This window comes from Aquila chrysaetos, chromosome 22 (assembly GCF_900496995.4).
Source record: "Aquila chrysaetos chrysaetos chromosome 22, bAquChr1.4, whole genome shotgun sequence".
NCBI classification, from domain to species: domain Eukaryota; kingdom Metazoa; phylum Chordata; class Aves; order Accipitriformes; family Accipitridae; genus Aquila; species Aquila chrysaetos.
The window spans coordinates 5813699-5832020 of record NC_044025.1 but is presented as its reverse complement, the minus strand read 5'-3'; the positions used below and the strand labels follow the sequence as shown (position 1 = coordinate 5832020).

The following is an 18322-nucleotide window of genomic DNA, read 5'->3' as shown; positions in this document are numbered from 1 at the left end:
TCTTTGTTTCCTTTGCATGACACTTGGCTATTTCTTCTATCGTGTAACACCAGCACTCATAGACAAATTTGTTCAACCATGCATATAGCGAGTAAGGTTGTAGTGTTTGGACCAAATGGAGGTCATAAACAATTACGATTTATAATGATGCTTTCACATGTATTCAGTTATGCTCAAAAAGCAGTATTTAGGTTGGTTTTATAATTCATACCAGCAATAGCATCACATGTTTTCCTCCACCCTGCCAGGGTGTTACATGTAGCTTATGCTTGTGCAAGGTCTTTATCTTGGGCCTCTCCCCATTAAAATTATGTCTGAATGTGACACTTCTTTTACCACACCAATTTCACTTCTTGTCATAAATTGGACACTGGGAAGTTAAGTGTAGACAATATAAGACAGAAGGGATTTTTTTGTATGCTCTGCCTCTGTTCTAGCCCTTGTCCTACTCTTGTATTTCCTCTGAGCAGTGAACAGACCGCAGTCTAGGGAATGGTGGTTGGGGAGGGATGAAGGGCCTCACAGTGCCGTTCTACTTTTACAGGCATGGCATGAGAGAAAGATCCAAAGGTATTATTGAAACAAGGTTTGTGGGGAACAAGGTGGTATGTTTTATTAAACCAACTGGTATAACTGAAAAAAAAAAAAAAAGATGCTTTCAGACACAGTCTTTTTTCAGGTCTGAAACAGAAGAAACAAAAACAAAAGGTTGGAAAAATTAGTTCTGTGTTCATGCCATTCAACTAGATAATTGGCAAAGAAAAAGTCTTTCCTAGATGTAAAATACAGAAGGATATTCATAAGAGAATGTGGTCATTAGCTCTTTTGCATAGCCAGAGGCTTTGATTTAGCTCCAAAGGATATGTAGTCAATGAGTGTTTCTGGCCAGTAGTCCCTTTAATAGGCAGGAGTACTTTTGTAGCCTTTTGCCACTTTATTGCCCCATAATTTGCTGTCGTGATGCTCCATCTTCTAGATAATACTGTCGATTTGTTTTCCCAGTAGGGGGTTCTGGGGAGGGGGACTCAGCATCATAGAAACAATGCAATGTGTTGAATGTTCTTCACTATTCTATTACTATGCAAGTTTTAAGTCACAGACATAGAGTATGCATTTGCGTGCAGGCTAATGAAATCCTAGACCTAAAACAAACAGAAGAATGATCCAGATTGCTCGTAGAGTAGAGAAGTAAGGGATCAAGAGGTTTTCTGTGATTAAACTTGACTTGGCTTCCTCAGGTAAGATTGAAGGAAAGCTCTGATTAGTTGTTTTCTCTGTAATGGTAAAAGTACAAAAAATGGGCTGGGAATCAGTTATTTATACCTCTGCACAAAATGACATTACTAGTACATTTCATTGTGTAGTTATTTTGTAATGTTCTATGGTGTGGTTCCCATACGCTACTGGAGTACTGCTTGAGGACGCTTAAGTGGAAGCACATTTAACAGCAGTAAAATACAGGTTTTGCATTGATGTTAGTCAAAGACCTAGCCTGTCTTATGGAAATGTGGCTGATTTATAGAATAACTTACTTCCATAGGAGAATAACTTGCTTTGCTCACTGGAGCTGTCAGGACTCAAGCAGTTCAGTGTCCAAACATTTCTAGTTCAAACACAAGGTCAGTTCTTGTAGAAAAGAATTTAGTTAGCATAGTATGTGTAAGCTTATGCTTAGTTTTAGCAACACAATCTTGTATCTTTCATGAAAAACAAACTGCATGCATGTTTTCAAGTGTTTTGTTGACCTTGGATGTAAATACAGGGTTTGGATTGCATTGTGAATTTGTAGATAAGCCTGTAAGAATGGATAAATACTTATAGAGGTATGTATATATGTTTGTGGTTTTTGAAAATTGTTGTCATGAATATAATCTAGTACATTTCAAGATATGTGGAAACTGCTTATCAAGACTTCCACGAGACAAGCAATTTACCAATAAGGGTGAGAAAATACAAAATGAAATGGGAAATAGACAGGAAAAATCTCTTTCCTAATTGTTACTGTTACTAATTTTAAGTTAAATATTTATGCTCGCTGCATAGGCAGAGTGAGCTTCTTATAGGAACTTGGTACTTCCTTTTTTTTTTTTTTTTTTTTTCTTTAAAAGGTAGCTACGGACTTCCATTAGAGTATTTACTAATAATAGTCTGGAAAAACTTGCAATAACTGAACACATGGATCTCTATTTCTCCTTCCTCCTTCTGTCCCCCCGAATCTTCGGGTTGTGTTTATTTCCTTCATGTCTGGAAGAGAAAACAGGAGGCCTTTAAAGCAGCTGCACTGCTTGGATTAGATTCTTTAGACCAACAGAGCAAGGAGAAATACTTGATGTAAACCATCACACAAAATTCTTCTTTGCTAGGTCAGGCAAATGCTGTATTGATACACATATGGAGAGAGGTTTAAAAGCCCGGTGTTCTTATGAATATTTTTCTCCTTATAGTAAATTTTACTCTAAGGTCGTAATGCAGGTCGCTCAAGATTAGTGAGAATCTGATTTTAATGGATCTGTATTTATGTAAGTGTATTGCCAGTCCTCGGGGGACAAAAAAATAAGTGAAACACTGAAGCACTCACAAATTTAGCAGTAAGTGTGAGGTTTGGGACAGTTTGCAAGCTTAAAGAGTTGTTTTTCAAGTTTTACTTTACAAATATGAAAACTGGATTCCATCTGCCCAGACCTTAATATGATGGTTTGTGGTGAGATTCTGGAGGTTAACATTCAGAGAAAAACATCAATTCTTGTAAGATTTGTGGTATGATAATGATATTTAAATACTGAGTATTGAAATTGGCCACTGATTCCCTGATAATAATTCATGAACTCATCTTCATAACCTTATCTGTGGAACTGGGAAATCCTTACAAAAGAGGATACCGAGTTGTGTAGAGCTGTTAAAACATTGTTTTTTAAACTAGCTAGGTACCTTAAGACACAGATGCCTGAACGTAGCACTGTGACGTGCATAAGCTAACAAAGAAGTATGCTATACAGTTGAGATCTAGATCCAGATTTCCAGAATCTTATGTCACTGACATAGTCCTTCCTTTTCCCTGATAGAGTTGAGATGCTAAGATCCAAGAGGAGGCCCAAATAGGATGCTGCAGCAAAGAGAATATATATGTTCTTTTCCAGGTTTGTTTACATTTCTGCTGCCCTCTTAATCTTACATCTCCATGTAATAGCCAAGTCTGATTGTGGACTTGTGTTGGTTCTGCAGACAATTGTCAGTTGGCTAAAAGCCTATTTGCCTTTACTTTAAAAAGGTAAAAGGTATAAAGAAACCAAATTACAGAAGCTGTCCTAATGTTACAAATGGTATATATAGTTAGAAAAAACCACCAACCAAACGAAAAACCAAACAACTCCCCCACAGGCACCACCCCCATCTTGCATGAAAATGAACCCTACTTGTATGAGGACTTAGTGTGCGGACTTTTTCTAAATGAGTAAGAATTCATAATTAAATCTGAAATTTTAAATTTAGTTTTTAGCTTGTAATTGCTTTTTAAAAAATTTGAGATCTGATCGTAGCTCTGATGGATTCCTTTAAAAATGTTAGTTCTGGGTCCCGTTTTTTCTTCTCCTACTACCTAGTGCAACCTCATATAGAAATAACAAGATAAATAGAAGACAGTGTCTGTAATACCTCTTTTTTTAAGCACAGATTTATCAATGCTAATGTGTTTTGTTGCTATGAAAACTCAGTTATCAACATTAAACATTTGTTCAGTCATTTGTTTATCAGTGGCAGTTTGTTAGTAGTTATAACTAGAATTCCATCTGCCAGTTAAACTATATTGTAAATTGATGTAGAAATTAGCAGCTCCTGGTTTTGGGGGGTGAGGGGAGGTGTCTTTCCTAATGAATATATGAACTTAATTGCACATAAATGCATCTCTAGAAGATGGTTGAGGGGAATCTCAGGTATACTGCACACAAGTATGCCAATCAGGCAAAAACAGGCACACATTGTGATTATCTCAGTTTTCAAACCTGGAAGAGACAAGAATGTGTTGCTAAATGAGAGAGGCAGTATGTCATGCTCACTGAGATAAAAACAGAAGCTGCCAGACACTTTGGCTTTATTCTGCAAATTCTTTGCTTCAAAACTCTCCTATCTTTTCTTCATGCTTATTCCCCCTCACATTCTCATTCTTTCTTTTTCTCTCATTGCTGTCTCGATCTCTCTCTTATTGTTCTCTCCCTCTTTTCCTGTCTTTGATGCACATACGTTGTCACATTTCATTGACTCTCCCCTCTTCTCTGTTCTTACACTTACGCCTAGTGGTGCTTTAGCCAGAGCTTGCAGCCTCTCAGGCGAGTTTTAGTCATGTGTGAAGCTCAGTTTGATCGAGCGCTCCTTTTCTGCCTTTTCACTCTTGCAAAAGATTAAAAGGTGGCGTCACATCGCTCCCCTGCTCTTTCCCGCAGGAGGGACTTTAAAGGGACAACAAAAACTAATCACTTTCAATAAGCATTTTCTTGCAAAAAGAGGACTTAGCTGTGCAATTTGAGGCTGGTGGTGAGGATTGGGAAAGCTAGAGGATGCTTCATACTGCTAACAAGGGAAGGAAGCCTTCAACTGAGGCAGGTAAGAAGTGCCTGAATCCGAATGTTTTATGGAGTGGCTTGGTCAGAGCGGTAGATTTTCAGCGTTTTGTAACTGAGGCAAGCAACTGCAGCAAGAGGCAGCATCGGTGTTGTATCAGATTCCTTTTGTTTAAGATGTAAAGTATGTGCTATAAATTGAATTAGAAATGGGTTTGTGAAGATGCTGTATTCACACTGAATGATTGTCTTTCCCCCTTTTCTCTGTGTATCAAAATAAATCAGAGAACCAGCTTTTGTGAAACCTGGACTTTGCGTAAGGTTAAATTCACTGCTTAAATCTCGGTATAAGAAAAGCTTTTGAGTCTTACAACCCTCGAGGAGCTTGGCATTCAGCAATTTGGTTGCAACAGCTGAAATAAAAATTAATTGTACTTATTTACTATTTATTTAGTAAGGTAAAATCTAGCATTGAGTTTAGGTCTAGGTGAATATGGTTTGTTTGCCTGGCATTTCATCGGATGAATAGCTATACCCTTTTAGACATACTGTAAAACCTATTTCGTGTTTATGTTTTGTAAATTGAGATTAAGTAGCATCCTGAATGAAATACGTGACTAAAACTCATAAACTGCATCTGTGTTTAGTAAAGCAATCACCAAATTAGAATAATGGATTTATGTCAGTTGTCAAATGGAGTTAACTCTGAAAGTGCTGTCCACAAGTGCACTTGCATTACAATAAAGGGCTTTCTGTTTAACAGTTATTGAGAGGAGCTAATTTGTCAGGCAAAGCCTATGAACTTAAGTCTTGTGATAACATAAAATTACATAGGTTAAAGTGTTTGTGGTTTTGGGAAACATGCCCTTTTATTCTTTAAAAAAATACCTCGAGGCTCTATAGGGATTCCAAAAGCAAAAATAATTTTAATTACTTTTAAAATGTTACATGCCGATAACTTCTTTTTATTCACAACTGGAATATTTAGCTATTGGGACTTCTGTTTCTGGTCTTCACTGGCTTTGATGCCTTTTTTTCTCTCCCTACATTTCTGCACTTACATTTTACAGTTGCTTTCTGTATGAGCAAACTAAGACTCTAAATAGAAGGAAGGGATTCTGAGCAGGAGTGATGTTCTGAATTTCATTGTCATACTGAAAAGTGAACGAGCAGTCAAGGATAGTTAGACCATTATTGAGGATTTAAAGGAAAGCACATAATATTGCAGTGATCAGAGTTATTTGTAGAAGTAGAGTACTAATTAACTGGCTCTGAAAACAGAGCTATGAAAAACTAACTTTATAAGCTGTCATAGAGTAAACATTGTTTGATAGGTAGATTTTAGTGTTGCAGACCTACAAATGTGGATACTGCAGATAGAAATTAATATGTTTACTTGAGAACTTTTGTCTTTATGCAAGTTTACCCTAATGACTCAATCCTGCATGCAGACATACAAATGCGCAGTGCTATGTACCTTGCAAAATTCAGTGGCAGTGCTTTCTGTGTGCATTTGCAGTAGCTGATTTTACAAGACAGGCAGTGACAAGCCACCACACAGCTGAATGGGATCAAGCCCCCAGGGAAGCCTAGTCTCCCATCAGTGTAGAGGGACTTCATGCATTACTACTTATCTTCAGTGGTAGTTAATCATACATATTCAACCTCATATAAAGGGACAGATTTTCTTCTGAGACAAAAGAACTTTTAAATGTTTCACTGATTTGTAGTGGACATTTTTACTTTTTAACTATAGTTTTGTTGAACTTGTTATTGTTTATTATTTGGCATTGGAATTGCCATTACACCTCTCTTTCACGTTTCAAAATGTTTCTATACATTCTTTCAAGCTCTTTTTACGTTTCAGATCTGTTTAAGTGCATGTTGGATCAAACTGAAATTAAGAGTAACTTGTCTGATAAAAATGGAAGTCGTGGATGTAATGTGGTATTTTAAATGATATTTTGTGACTTAAAGTGCGTCTAAGTGTAAATGGTAGGTGACTTTTGATATGAATTAGTCATAGAGAATTTGTTCCTTATGAAATGGCAGAAAACTAGAAGGTTGAAGACGAGCTGACTTGATCTGTTTGAGCCCAGAATGCAGGATCTGAATTGCAGATCATTTATCTCTCCTTTTGGCATTTGCTAACTCTGCCCTACTAGATGTTAAGTGGGTGATTAATAGAAATAGCAGCATTTTACTGATGTTCCAGTAGATGTTGCTGGAGAGCAAAGTAAGGATTACTTCATAGAGGAAAAGAAATGCAGTGAGATTACAAAAGCCAAAGAAAAAATCTCAAGGCGAATGGTTATACAGGCTGTTGGTAGTTTAATAATATCAGGTCAATAATTTTTTACATCATCATCCTAGGTTCTATTCAATCTGAAAATCTGAAGAGGTACATGTGCTGAAATGAGCCACATGTAGAGACAACTGTCTTTTTTTAAGGTTTTTAGTTTTCACTTGCCACTTTTAACATTTTATCACTAGTATTAACATTGTTTCACATGTGTGTGCTCTCAGAGGAAGGGCTGAAAGAGTATCCCTAAAAGTTTGGTTTGGGTTTGTTTTTTTAAATACATTCACAAAATACAAATGTTTAATTATAAATTAAGAAATGAAATGCATGCAACCTCAAAATTAGAATTCCAATGCAGTGAAGTTGCTTTCCTTTGAGAACAGTGAGAGCTTACCAGATCAACACATAACATAATTAAAAGCAAAACCCGACCCTCTTTCTTAACTGCATGTTATTTTTTTATTTGTACATTTTTTTTTTTTTTACTATGAACAATTGTGAGTTACCATCTTCTTACATGCTTAAATTCTGAGAGAAATCCTATGATGAGTCTCAGATCAATAAATTGTAGAGTAGCTAATGACAAGTGTGTGGATAGAAAACTGTGATGTCCTATGCTAAAACTACTGTTTTATTAATTAATCTTATAAAATGATAGAGCAGTCTCAAAGGAGTGGAGGTTTCTAGTATACAGGCGCTAACTGATGCAATTTCAGGCAACCACTGACCTCTATCTGTGGGAATATTTATTTTTGGAGATGATCATCAACTGTAACTGATTTCAAACTCAAAACAGTAATGTGTGTTGTGTTGGTTTTTTAATCCTAGCTTTTCATGTAAAGTAGGATAAACATGCAAAACTAGACTAGTCATAATAAAAATGTGATCTCTCTGCATTCAGCTGGTTTGTACCTATTTGTACCTTAAATAAAAAAGGAAAAACAAGAATTAGTTGAAGACTTCTTAGAGAAGAGATTTCAGTTTGTAGGATTAAAATTTTGTAATACATACCAGCATGGCTTTATTTAGTTTGCTACTTACTGTGTAAGAACATTTCAGCTTCTTCTTGTAACTGGAAAAAAATGCAGATAGAAAAACGTGTGGCAGATCTCTACAGTCATCTCCCATGTCATTTGCATTGTAGATTATTTATTGTAGTTTGGTTTTTAGTATTTTTATGGGGTTTTGCAAATGTGTGCGCCAAAATTTCTTTAATCTGACAAGCTTTAGGTTGATGGGTTTTTTCCCATGCAGATTTGCTATTGCCAGTAGGGGTTTTCCTTAACGTTCTGCTTCTTTAATTTATTGTTGAATCTGTGCATGCGTACAACTGTGTACATACTCAGGTGATTCCTTAACCTTCAGAAAACTGCGTACTTTATATGCGGAAGAAGTGAAATCTTCCTGTGTTACACGAGTATGGTTTAGAAAACATCAATGCTATATATATTTATTGAATGGTCATGTGTAGTGTTTTGCAGGGTTTTTTGGTCAAACTTAGAAGTTCCTAGACCTTTAGAGACGATTGGTGGTTGATATTGAACATTATGCATCTCAGCTGGGCATGTTCAAAAGTTCCTGAGCACTTTTACCATTCTATGTCATTCAGAAAAATAAGCCTGACTGTTACCAGTGAGAGAATATTACCAGAACTATGTCCTTGTACCTTCCCTACTTCAGTTTACTTTCAGACTTGTGAGTTCAATGAAATGGTACGTAATTTAGTTTAAAAGATCGTAATATGTCATCAGTTTCTAAAGAGAATTCCCTGTTGAAAACATTGGCAAATTTAGTTTAAGGGATTATGACACAATATAGCCCTAAGGAATAAACTTTTATCTTTGTATTTCTCTGTTCTCAAAGTCATGAAGAGAAAAGCAAGCATATTGTATAGTGGAATTCTGTTTATGAGTACACTATGAAAAGCTCAAAATAGCTGAATAGGGTAAATAATTCTGGCTGCAATTGAGTCTGGTGCCACATTTCTCAGTAGCAGCAATATTGTGTTTCTAGGTTTGTCTATGGATACTTATGTACGTATAAGCAAACACACAAATCTCAATCTATGTATTTTAATTTAAGCTCATTTCAAATCTAAAAATACAAACCCAGTCTCACATTATTGAAATACAGGAGGAATGGATGTCTAGGAGTTTGCAGTAAGTTATTGAACAATAAAGCTGTGATGTGTACATAGGAAAATGTACTGCAGATAATAGTAATTTAATTATTTATTTGGGAAGATTGTTTCAAATGCATCTATATAATTTGTTCCATCACTGTGATCGTTTCATTAAAATGTGATATAAGGTGAATAAAATAATTAAAAGAAATAGAAATAGGATTTGGCAATTAAGTTATCTTAAGGATGTTATTTCTAAAGGAAAAGACATGGATGTATATTTTTCCTCATTTATGCTGAAGTAACTCCTGAGTAACTTGAAGTAGTGGATATAAGTTCTCTTTTAGCTGTATTGTGTAAAATATATTTAGCTAACGCCGTTCTTATTCTATCTTCATGCATGCAATTTTTGAAAGATACAGAGTTCAGTTGCTATCTATAGCTTATATTGATTTCATAAAATTCAACCTGTAGCTCATAGCTGATTCTAAATCAAATAAAATGTGTGTTCTGTTATCATGTGCAATATGATATAACAGTGTAAAATGTTGCATTAAAAAGTCTTATCTCTCCACCCCCAAAGTAAAAAAAAAAAAAAAAAAAAATTAAAAAAAGGCTAAAAAGCTTTTTAGCTAAAGCTTTTTGCATTAGGACTCTTTTTTCAGATCATTCTCCTAAACTTACCTTTTTCTATGAGGTTCTGGAGGATAAAGTCATGACGACTCATCTTATGAATAGACCTTCTCTGTAAAACATTAGCACTATTAGAAAACCCCTTGTATATTTTCTGAGCTTTTTGATATGAAACTTAATGCAAAGTACTTTCAGTTGGAAAACATGCCTTTAAAATTTCACATGTTAATTTTGTATATATTTGTGGTAATGTTTTTTGCTATACTTGACCACACAGTATTACCAAGTAATGTGTCATAACAATGCCAGTTATGCTAACATTGTTATGGAGGAACATAGTCTTTTCTGTTCTCCTCATTTCTCTTTATTATTGGATTAATGTCTATTTTGAATAGGTTTCAGTTGACAAATTCAACTCCTTCAGCTCTTTCTGTTTGGTCTAAATGTCAAACCCAACACAGGCTTTTGTACAGTTTTTTCCCTGGCAGCAAAATGGAGACAAGGAAGCTGCTGCAAGATGTTATCATTTGGCGGGGGGAAGAAGTCTCAATACTGAGTTGTGAGAAACTTGTCTTCTCTCCCTACATGCAATAATGCCTATTTTTCAGTAACTAGGATCTTCTGGCTTTGTGGTGCTCCCTCCCTGGCAGGTATTCATGCTTAAATGAAACCTGGATTATCTCAATATTCATATTGATATTCATACTTGTAGCTTAATTCTGTATGTAACAGATAAAGAAGGCTATGGTGTGTTTGGGTTGGAAGGACACAGAGAGGAAAAGGGAAAAAATAGCAAGAGATTCTTCATGTCTAGAAAACACAGGAAAGAAAATGTTTCTAAGAACAATTTGTGATTAGAGTAAAAACTGTAATATCAGATACTGCATACAGATTTCTCTAAAGTCAATCTATTGTGACATTGCTCTAGTATGTGTACATGCACATAAATAATGTATATGTGCTATACATATATACATACAGTCTCTAGAGGTCAGTAGAATGTAAGGAATGGGCAGATGTTCAGTTTTCTAATATGAGACTTTGAGATGCAGCATATCAGTTGTTGCTACCTTGAAAAGATGAATATGTTTCTAATGAAATTTGGAAGTGAAGTAATTAATCAGAGTTAAGAAAGAGCTGAATGAAAGAGAATCATGTCTGTCTTGTTGTGGAAATGAGTGTAAATTATTTGTTTTGGGCAAATTCCTGATAAATGCTCATTTACGTTCTAAGAAACTTGACAGAAATCCAAAACATGATTATTGTATTATAGTTCATTATATTGCATCTCCTTACTGCCTTTTTTGAGAGGATTTTTTAGAATGACTGAAATAAAAATTAAAATGGTCTTTTGAGACAGCATATGTCAAATGCTAAGCAAATTGGGACTACAGTGCAGGCAACACATTTTCTTTTCATGTTTACCCAGTTAGCCTTGGCGAGCATTAAATTAATTGTTTTATCCTTGTTCACCACCTTCTAAAATGAAATCTTCTGAATGAACTGATCACTTATGGTTGAAGGTTCTATTTTCTTTTTAAAAACTGTTTTGATAGTTTCTTATTGCAACCTGCACTTTTGGTGGTGGTTTTTTAAAATTTTTATTCCATGACTTGATTTTGTTTGGTTTGGTTTTCTGGGAAACTAAGCAGATGTAGAGCTTTTATCTCTGAAGGAGTTGATACAAATTCTAATTTATGCTGCAAGTGAAAAGGAGTTTTGTGTTTCTAGTGGTATTTTATAGATCTAACATCAAAATTTAAAACAACTATAATTCTGTGCTAAAGAATAGTTGAGAAAGGTAGGAAGGGGTGTTATAGAAGAAATGTGAGTTAACACCGGTATGGTTCTTTCAAGGAGATCTTCATTAGAGCAGGCAAGCAGGGTGTGTGGGGATTTTAATATAGTCTTTATTTGTTTGATTCACAATTATCATGGTTTTGGTGCAGAATTTTGAATTATATATTGAAAAAATCAACTTAAACTGTTCTGAACAATAAAAGTATGTGAGCTAGCTGAATGAAAAAGTAGATGTTTTAATAGGTTTACTGATTCTGGAACATACGTGAGTGCATTGTTTTATGTTTCCATCCTTTCTGGAGGAGAATGATAAACTGGTTCATTACATTATGGAACTGATTTTTTTTAGTCAGTATCAGACCAAAAAGATACTGGAATCTAAGTCCACTGTGGTGAACACAGAAATAAGAAGTTTATTAATCTGATGGCATTCTGCTAGCAACAATTCAGTTATGTGTTGATTCATAGAGATGATTCCATGATGGCACCTGCTGGGCATGTTTGCTTTCAGTACTGTCTAGATTGCGGGTTTTTATTTCTTTGTTTTTACTAACATCACATTTTTCCTTATCTTTGTAAGAAACATCTCAAAAGAAAACAAAACACTTCTAAAACTTACTCATTCATACTCACCAAGCATTAATTCACCAACCACTGATCAAATGTTTTCCACCTTTAGTCCAAAAAGAAAACACAATAATTCTTAAAAAGTGGAACTGGGTAGTATGTATCCATAGCACAAAAATTACTGTTCAATTTGATAAATGATTGTGTTGCAACATAGGTCCTCTTAAGGCATACTTGCATAGGAAAATGTACTAATGTAGCTTTAGCACTCTCTTTATACCACTATGGTTACACATGGCTTTTTGTATTTGAAGATGCTTGCAGTTGCTGCCTCACCACACTACCTGAACTCGAAAAAAAATCTGATTCTAGAGTCAGGCTGCGTTACAGTGACACATATATATTGTTGCATAAACAATATAGTTAGGCTGTTAAATTTATCTATATATACAGGTCCTTAGAAATTATTGGTTTGTATGCTGTTTTTCTCTTCAAAGAGGCTATTTGTGTGGCATTTCATACCTTTCTTCTGTTCATGTTGTAGTTATGTTTTATATTGTAAAATATTGATAAGACAGTTCCTGTGCTAGAATTAGTAAGGTCATCAATTCCCTTTTTATTTGGCTTCTAGTTATTTCTGTTAGTTTGCCTGGAAGTTATGCTTCAAAAATCTCTATGATGTCCCTAGATACTCTGGAAGGTATGTTTCAAAATAGTGTATGAAACTTTTTAAAATAGTGAGCTAAACAATGTTAATTGTTGCAGGAATAATTCTGTTTTTCTTCCCCCACTGTTCTTTGAGTGTGCTGAAAACTTTCTTTAAGCATGAGATGTGACAAAGCAAAGAAGATGTAGCAGTGGAGCTCAAACTTCAGTGTATCTACTTTTGGAGGAGCGAGAACACTATCAACTCTAAATTTTCATTGAATGTATGTTTTAACATAAACTGTGGAGGTAATGAAAGACGTACTTACATTCATTATTAATATGTTCTGATAAATACTGAATATGCATGGTCCTTATTGAAGTCTGGTGGCTCTCCTCATAAACAGTACAGAAAAGTTTGAAGATCAGCCTGGTCCTGGTATGTGAAGTTGCAGTATCTGAATATATGAAAACGTCACCTCAGAAAAGAAGATTGGATAATGTGTCTGCATGAAAGAGGTCTAGGTGCCATGCCTTCACACAGCTAAACATAACTGTTTCTGATTCTCCATTGCTTGCGTTCCCAGCAATAGACATGCTGAGATGGGATGCTGCTGAGAAGGCAGGAGACTTGTGGAAAAGCCTGGGTTTTCAATCCATTGCAGAGAAATGTACAGTCAATTTGGCGTTCCTATTTGTACCTCCTTACTATTTTTCAGGGAGTTGGTGAGGGGATTTTTTTTGTAAGCTGGTGAGTTCCCACTCAAAGTACCTCACTGAACTATGGGACAAGATGACATTTTTAGAAAGAAAGCTAGGCTAAACTTGGTTTCCCTTGGACACTCTGCTGTATTCTGAGAGGGGGACGTACTAGGCAATTAATATCTGGAGAACCACTCTCTTGGGGAAAACCTACTTGTTTTCTATTTTAAGCACAAAGAAACTAGTATGGCCCCTCAGAATTTTATATTGTGGCCTTTAATATAGAGTTATTTCATGTGCTGGAATTAATGCTGAAGAGCCTGATGTCACAGTTTATCTGTATAACACGGAAGAGCAACTGAAGTTGATATAAGCAAAAGAGAAATATTACCTCTGTAAATGGATATTTATTGAAGTTCAAAAATATGGCAAAGTTGTCAGAGCTATTGAAAACAAATGGTGAAGAATTGGTTTCCTTGGTTTGAAATGACTGCAGGCTTTTGGGTTTAGTTGATATATGTCCGAATATTTTATTTTGCTTACCTGTTGTTGTGCTTATGTGATTATGAGCTCTCAGGCACAAAATGATTATACTATAATAGCAGTGGTCCATATTTTTAGCTACAGTGGCTCATGTCTACCTCACTGAGAACTGTATGAATGTTTGTGGGGTAAAAATGAGTCTCAGAATTATCACTTCTAAAAGTGCATCTGTTTTGATTAGGATTTTTTTTTTTCCCCATCAGAAATGTAAAAAAAATTTATAGTGGAAAGGGGTGGTTTAGATCCAGCAGCAGTTATGGTGGGTTTCTAGGTGAGACATATTTTTGGTTTCAGGAATGTAAGGAGTGTCTTGGATCTTCTGTGGACTGTTCCTTATGTCCCCAGTCAGTTACACAAGAGAGTGAAGAATAACTGGATACAGCAGAATATAGATAATAAGATTCTACCTTAAAAGGACCTAAGAAAATATTTAGCACGTCCACCTTTCACAAATATCTTAAAAGGTGTTTTTAAAGAACAGTTAAGATAAGTGGGCAGAGTAAGTATGTATTTTACACCCTACACTTCAAGGCATGCTATTGGAGAATGATGGGCTCTTTTGAATCTACAGCCTAGTAGACAATCCATTTATAGGTGATCATAATATTAATAAATTGTGTGATTATCTATGATTGTGGAGAACAATTTCGTTACTCAGTTGGTCTCTTATAGTTCTGCATTCACTGTTTTATTTCCTTGTGACAAGAAGTGTATGCTTAGAAAACAGGACAAAAGTGCTTACCTTCTAAAACAAATACCACAGAACTCTGAGAGAATTATGTGCAAACTTGAGTAACCATGACATTTAGATGTAAAGAAATCTGAAATGACAGTAATAACCAGTATCACTGTAAAATTACAAATTATTTCAATTTAAGTGGTTTCATTTTTCTATGCACATTTTAAAGTCTGTCACCATAAGCTGCTGACTTCATCTCAAATGCATTCTGCAGTCTTGACAGTTGTTGTGGATTTGTTACTAAATCAGTAATTGTTGGCTTTGAAGAGGGATCCAGCATCTTCAGCAAGAGCTTATTAAACTGTAAAATATGGATTGCCTTTACCCTAATGGCCTCTGAATCCTATTACCATCCCATTAGAGAGTGTGGGATTTTAGTAATTCTGTTGTTGTTTCCAGTGGGCAGCTAGTACAATGGGGAAGGGCAGGGGTTAATGCAATTCATCTCCTGTAATAGTGTAACAGTGAGTCCTTTATCATTCAATGGGAGTCTTTCCCTTAATGCGGGGAGAGTGGCTTCAACCAGAACTACCCCCCACCCCCCCAAAAAACCACCAAAACCCCTTTGAGATTTACTTCATTACCTCCACTTTGTAAACAGAATAGAAATTAATAAGTTGATAAATAAGCAAGTGCCAAGTAGGCTGCAGTCTAGAAGGGTTTTCAATTGCTATCATTATGCCAAGAGGTATATTGAAATATCTCTTCAGTCAAGATCATTATATTTTTAATTATTTAATTGCATTGATACCTTAATATTCTGATTGGTTTCCAAAAACATGAAAGCACGTTATTCCTTTCCTTATAGATGTACAGTGTGAAAAGTCTAAAACAAAATGTAAACCAAACGAGGAAAACAGGTGGTGTAAGTGGTAAGAGTGAAACTTTTGTACGTGGAATGATAGTTGCTTATTTTGATCTGTATAAACTACCTTCAGTGATAGTACATCTTACTAGAGGAATAATTTCTTAAAAGTTCATGGTAGAAAGGAATGTGAAGCATTAATTGTTATTAGGTAGGGGCAGAAAAAGTCACGTATAGAGGTTATGTCTGCCTTCAGTAGTGAATGAGGCCAGAATGTAACTTTTTCAACACTTGGTATGATTTTTTTTTTTTTTTAAAGTGTTTCATGGAGATTTATTTGACAGCTAAATTCCAAATGCTAGAGGCAACTTGCTTCTGATTTCAGAACAGGATCAAAAAGGAGAAGATTTCGAATAGACATTGCAAGATAATTTAAGAGGGACTTGTCAGTGTAACTTTTCAGATAAACAATATCTGATATACTGATGTGCATGCCATATTGAGTTGGAATTAGTTTGATTCATTAAATGCTTCTAGCTAATACTTTTCTTTTCAAATAAAGACAAAAGGGATTATTATTCAAGGCAGTTACTTTACCATTATTTATTTATTTGTTTGTTTGTTTAAGAAATCAGAAAATACTTGTAAGGATTGGAGTCTTCATAACTGTTTTTTCTTTGTTTTCTTCAAAGTTTGGTTCTACCATAGTGTTGCCTATAAATATAAAGGTTTGCTTTATTATGAATAGCTAGGATCTTGTGTGCAAGTAGTAAGAAGGGCCAGAGAAGGATCTGATAGACCAGAAATGGACTACTTTTTCTTAAAGCCCAATCAGTAATAGTCATGTGAGTAGCTTTTTACATCCTACCTGTATTTATTTATGCCTCCAGCATGTTTGATAACAGAACCCAAGAAAGCAAAAGAAAGAGATCTTTACAGAAGCACTTGAGATTGAGTGCTCTATAAATATTAATTAATTTATCTTTGCAGTATTCCCTCGGTTAAGTTTGTGGAGCCTTGCAGTTGTTACACACACATGCTTGTTCACATGTGGACAGGCACTTAGATCTGTTTTCTGTCACTGGTAGTACTGGGTCTTGGAGAAAAGGGATTGGGTAGCTCCTTGTCTTTCTGCATTCTTTACTTCCCAGAATGGAATATCACAATTGCTCATCCTTCCTATGAATGTTGGAAAGAGAAAGCCTGAATTCATATGCTGTAAGAATTGCACCTAGATAATCTGCTCACTTAAAATATAAAATCAGGAATCAGTAACCCAGTTTCTTCATTGTGAAACAGATAGGTTGTCTTCTCTCTTACAAGAAGTAGTGAAATTTAAATGCTTTACGATATGTTGTACAAGTAGGTCAGTGTTATAGCTGGAACCAAATCAACTTTGTCAGCAAACTATTTTCCCTGCTGAAACCACCCTCTTGATCTACGTTGGGTAGAGTCCGTATGTCTCAGTAGGTCAAAGTCTAGTTGTGTTAAGTGCTGAACAAATATGTGGGAAGGTATGATCCATGCATTGTTGAGTTAATTATCTAATTATAACCTACTTACATAAAGATGTAGCATCTGAATATTTTAAGGGTTTTCTTCTTGCTTGTGAGCAATTTGAAATAAGAGGCTACTAAGAGAAATGTGCTTGCTTTAGAAGTTGACTTTGTTCTACTAACTCTCAGAATTAATCTTTGTTCTAATCAGTAGGACCTAGATGATAACGATAGAATGAGGGAGTATATATTATATTTCTTTATTTGAATTTGTATTAATTTCAGAATTTTGCTACATCCTTCCAGAACATACTTAGTAAAACAAAAATTCAGTAAGTAGCAGTACTGGTACAGTTCTTAATTAATTTGTATACTCTCAAGTATACAAATAATGGACATCAATAAACAAGTTTTGTCAACACAGGTGTTGCAAAAAAAAAAAAAATCCACTTTAATCACGAAATTTTAACGAAGGGCAATGTTACAGGACTTTGGCTCACACTTTTGTGTGAACGAAGATGTGCATGGTGACCATGACAAGAGTGAGAAGGGTTTGATTCTGCGTTGTGTGGGTGCAAAGCGTAGTGCACGCACAAGAGAATAAGTGGAGTGAAACATAACTGAAGACTAAATTTTTTTCAGGGATGTAATGACCAGTAAATACATGAATTATCTAACTGCTATTATCTTTGAACCCTTTAGCCCTACTCCATTTGATTAGTGCTAATTTGTGTATACAACAGTGTGGTTCAGCCACTATGCTCACTTGTGATGTATCAGTAGACTAATATGGCTTGATTACTTTGTATGATACAACCAAGTTTTAATCTGAAACCCTTATTTCATACTGGATTATGTTTTGTAGTGCTACAGCTTGTTAGGAACATAGCTAGTAGAAGGCCTTTTTACAGGAGGCTTATCATTACAACTTTTTTGTTTCAAACCTACACTACTATATTTTTGTTTATGTGCTTCTAAACTGCTGTTTTAGAATGTACTATAAACTGGAAAGTGCTGGCATGGATTTATGTTTTGGGTTTGTTTTTTTTTTTTTCCAAGTGTGAGTTTTATTTTCATTTAAAAACATTGTGATTAAACTTAAACTAATTTCTAAAAAAAGCTTTAAAACAATTACATTTTCTCAGTTTGCTTTTTGCATTGGGAAGTTGACCTTGTACACTAAGTACTAACATTAATCTGCCATCAAGATCATATTGTTTAAACATTTGACACATGCCAGAGAGGTGGAGGGGGAAACAACAAGCAAATAAAACGTTTGTGCCAAAGAGCTGCATTTTACATTGACAAACAACATTGGTCTCTTAGCCCAAATGTAATTATAAGAGAGCTGAACCTAATAAAGCATGCAGTATTTTCATTTTAATCTGTAAAACAAAAATGCAATGCTTAGGGGA

The 18322-nt window shown here is 35.1% G+C and overlaps 1 protein-coding gene across 6 annotated transcripts in view; it reads left to right on the top strand.

Moving 5' to 3' along the window:
• The window catches only part of TENM2 (teneurin transmembrane protein 2), a 715493-nt gene that overhangs the window by 331226 nt on the left and 365945 nt on the right, over positions 1-18322 (top strand). For 2 of the 6 annotated variants that reach the window (XM_029997795.1, XM_029997794.1), the window contains exon 1: positions 4387-4596. The exons of the other annotated variants lie outside the window; for them this stretch is intronic. In XM_029997795.1, coding sequence (XP_029853655.1) covers positions 4551-4596 — 46 coding nt within the window. In that variant the 5' untranslated portion in view covers positions 4387-4550. Of the gene's footprint in view, positions 1-4386; positions 4597-18322 lie in introns of those variants that run through there. 6 annotated transcript variants of the gene reach the window in all.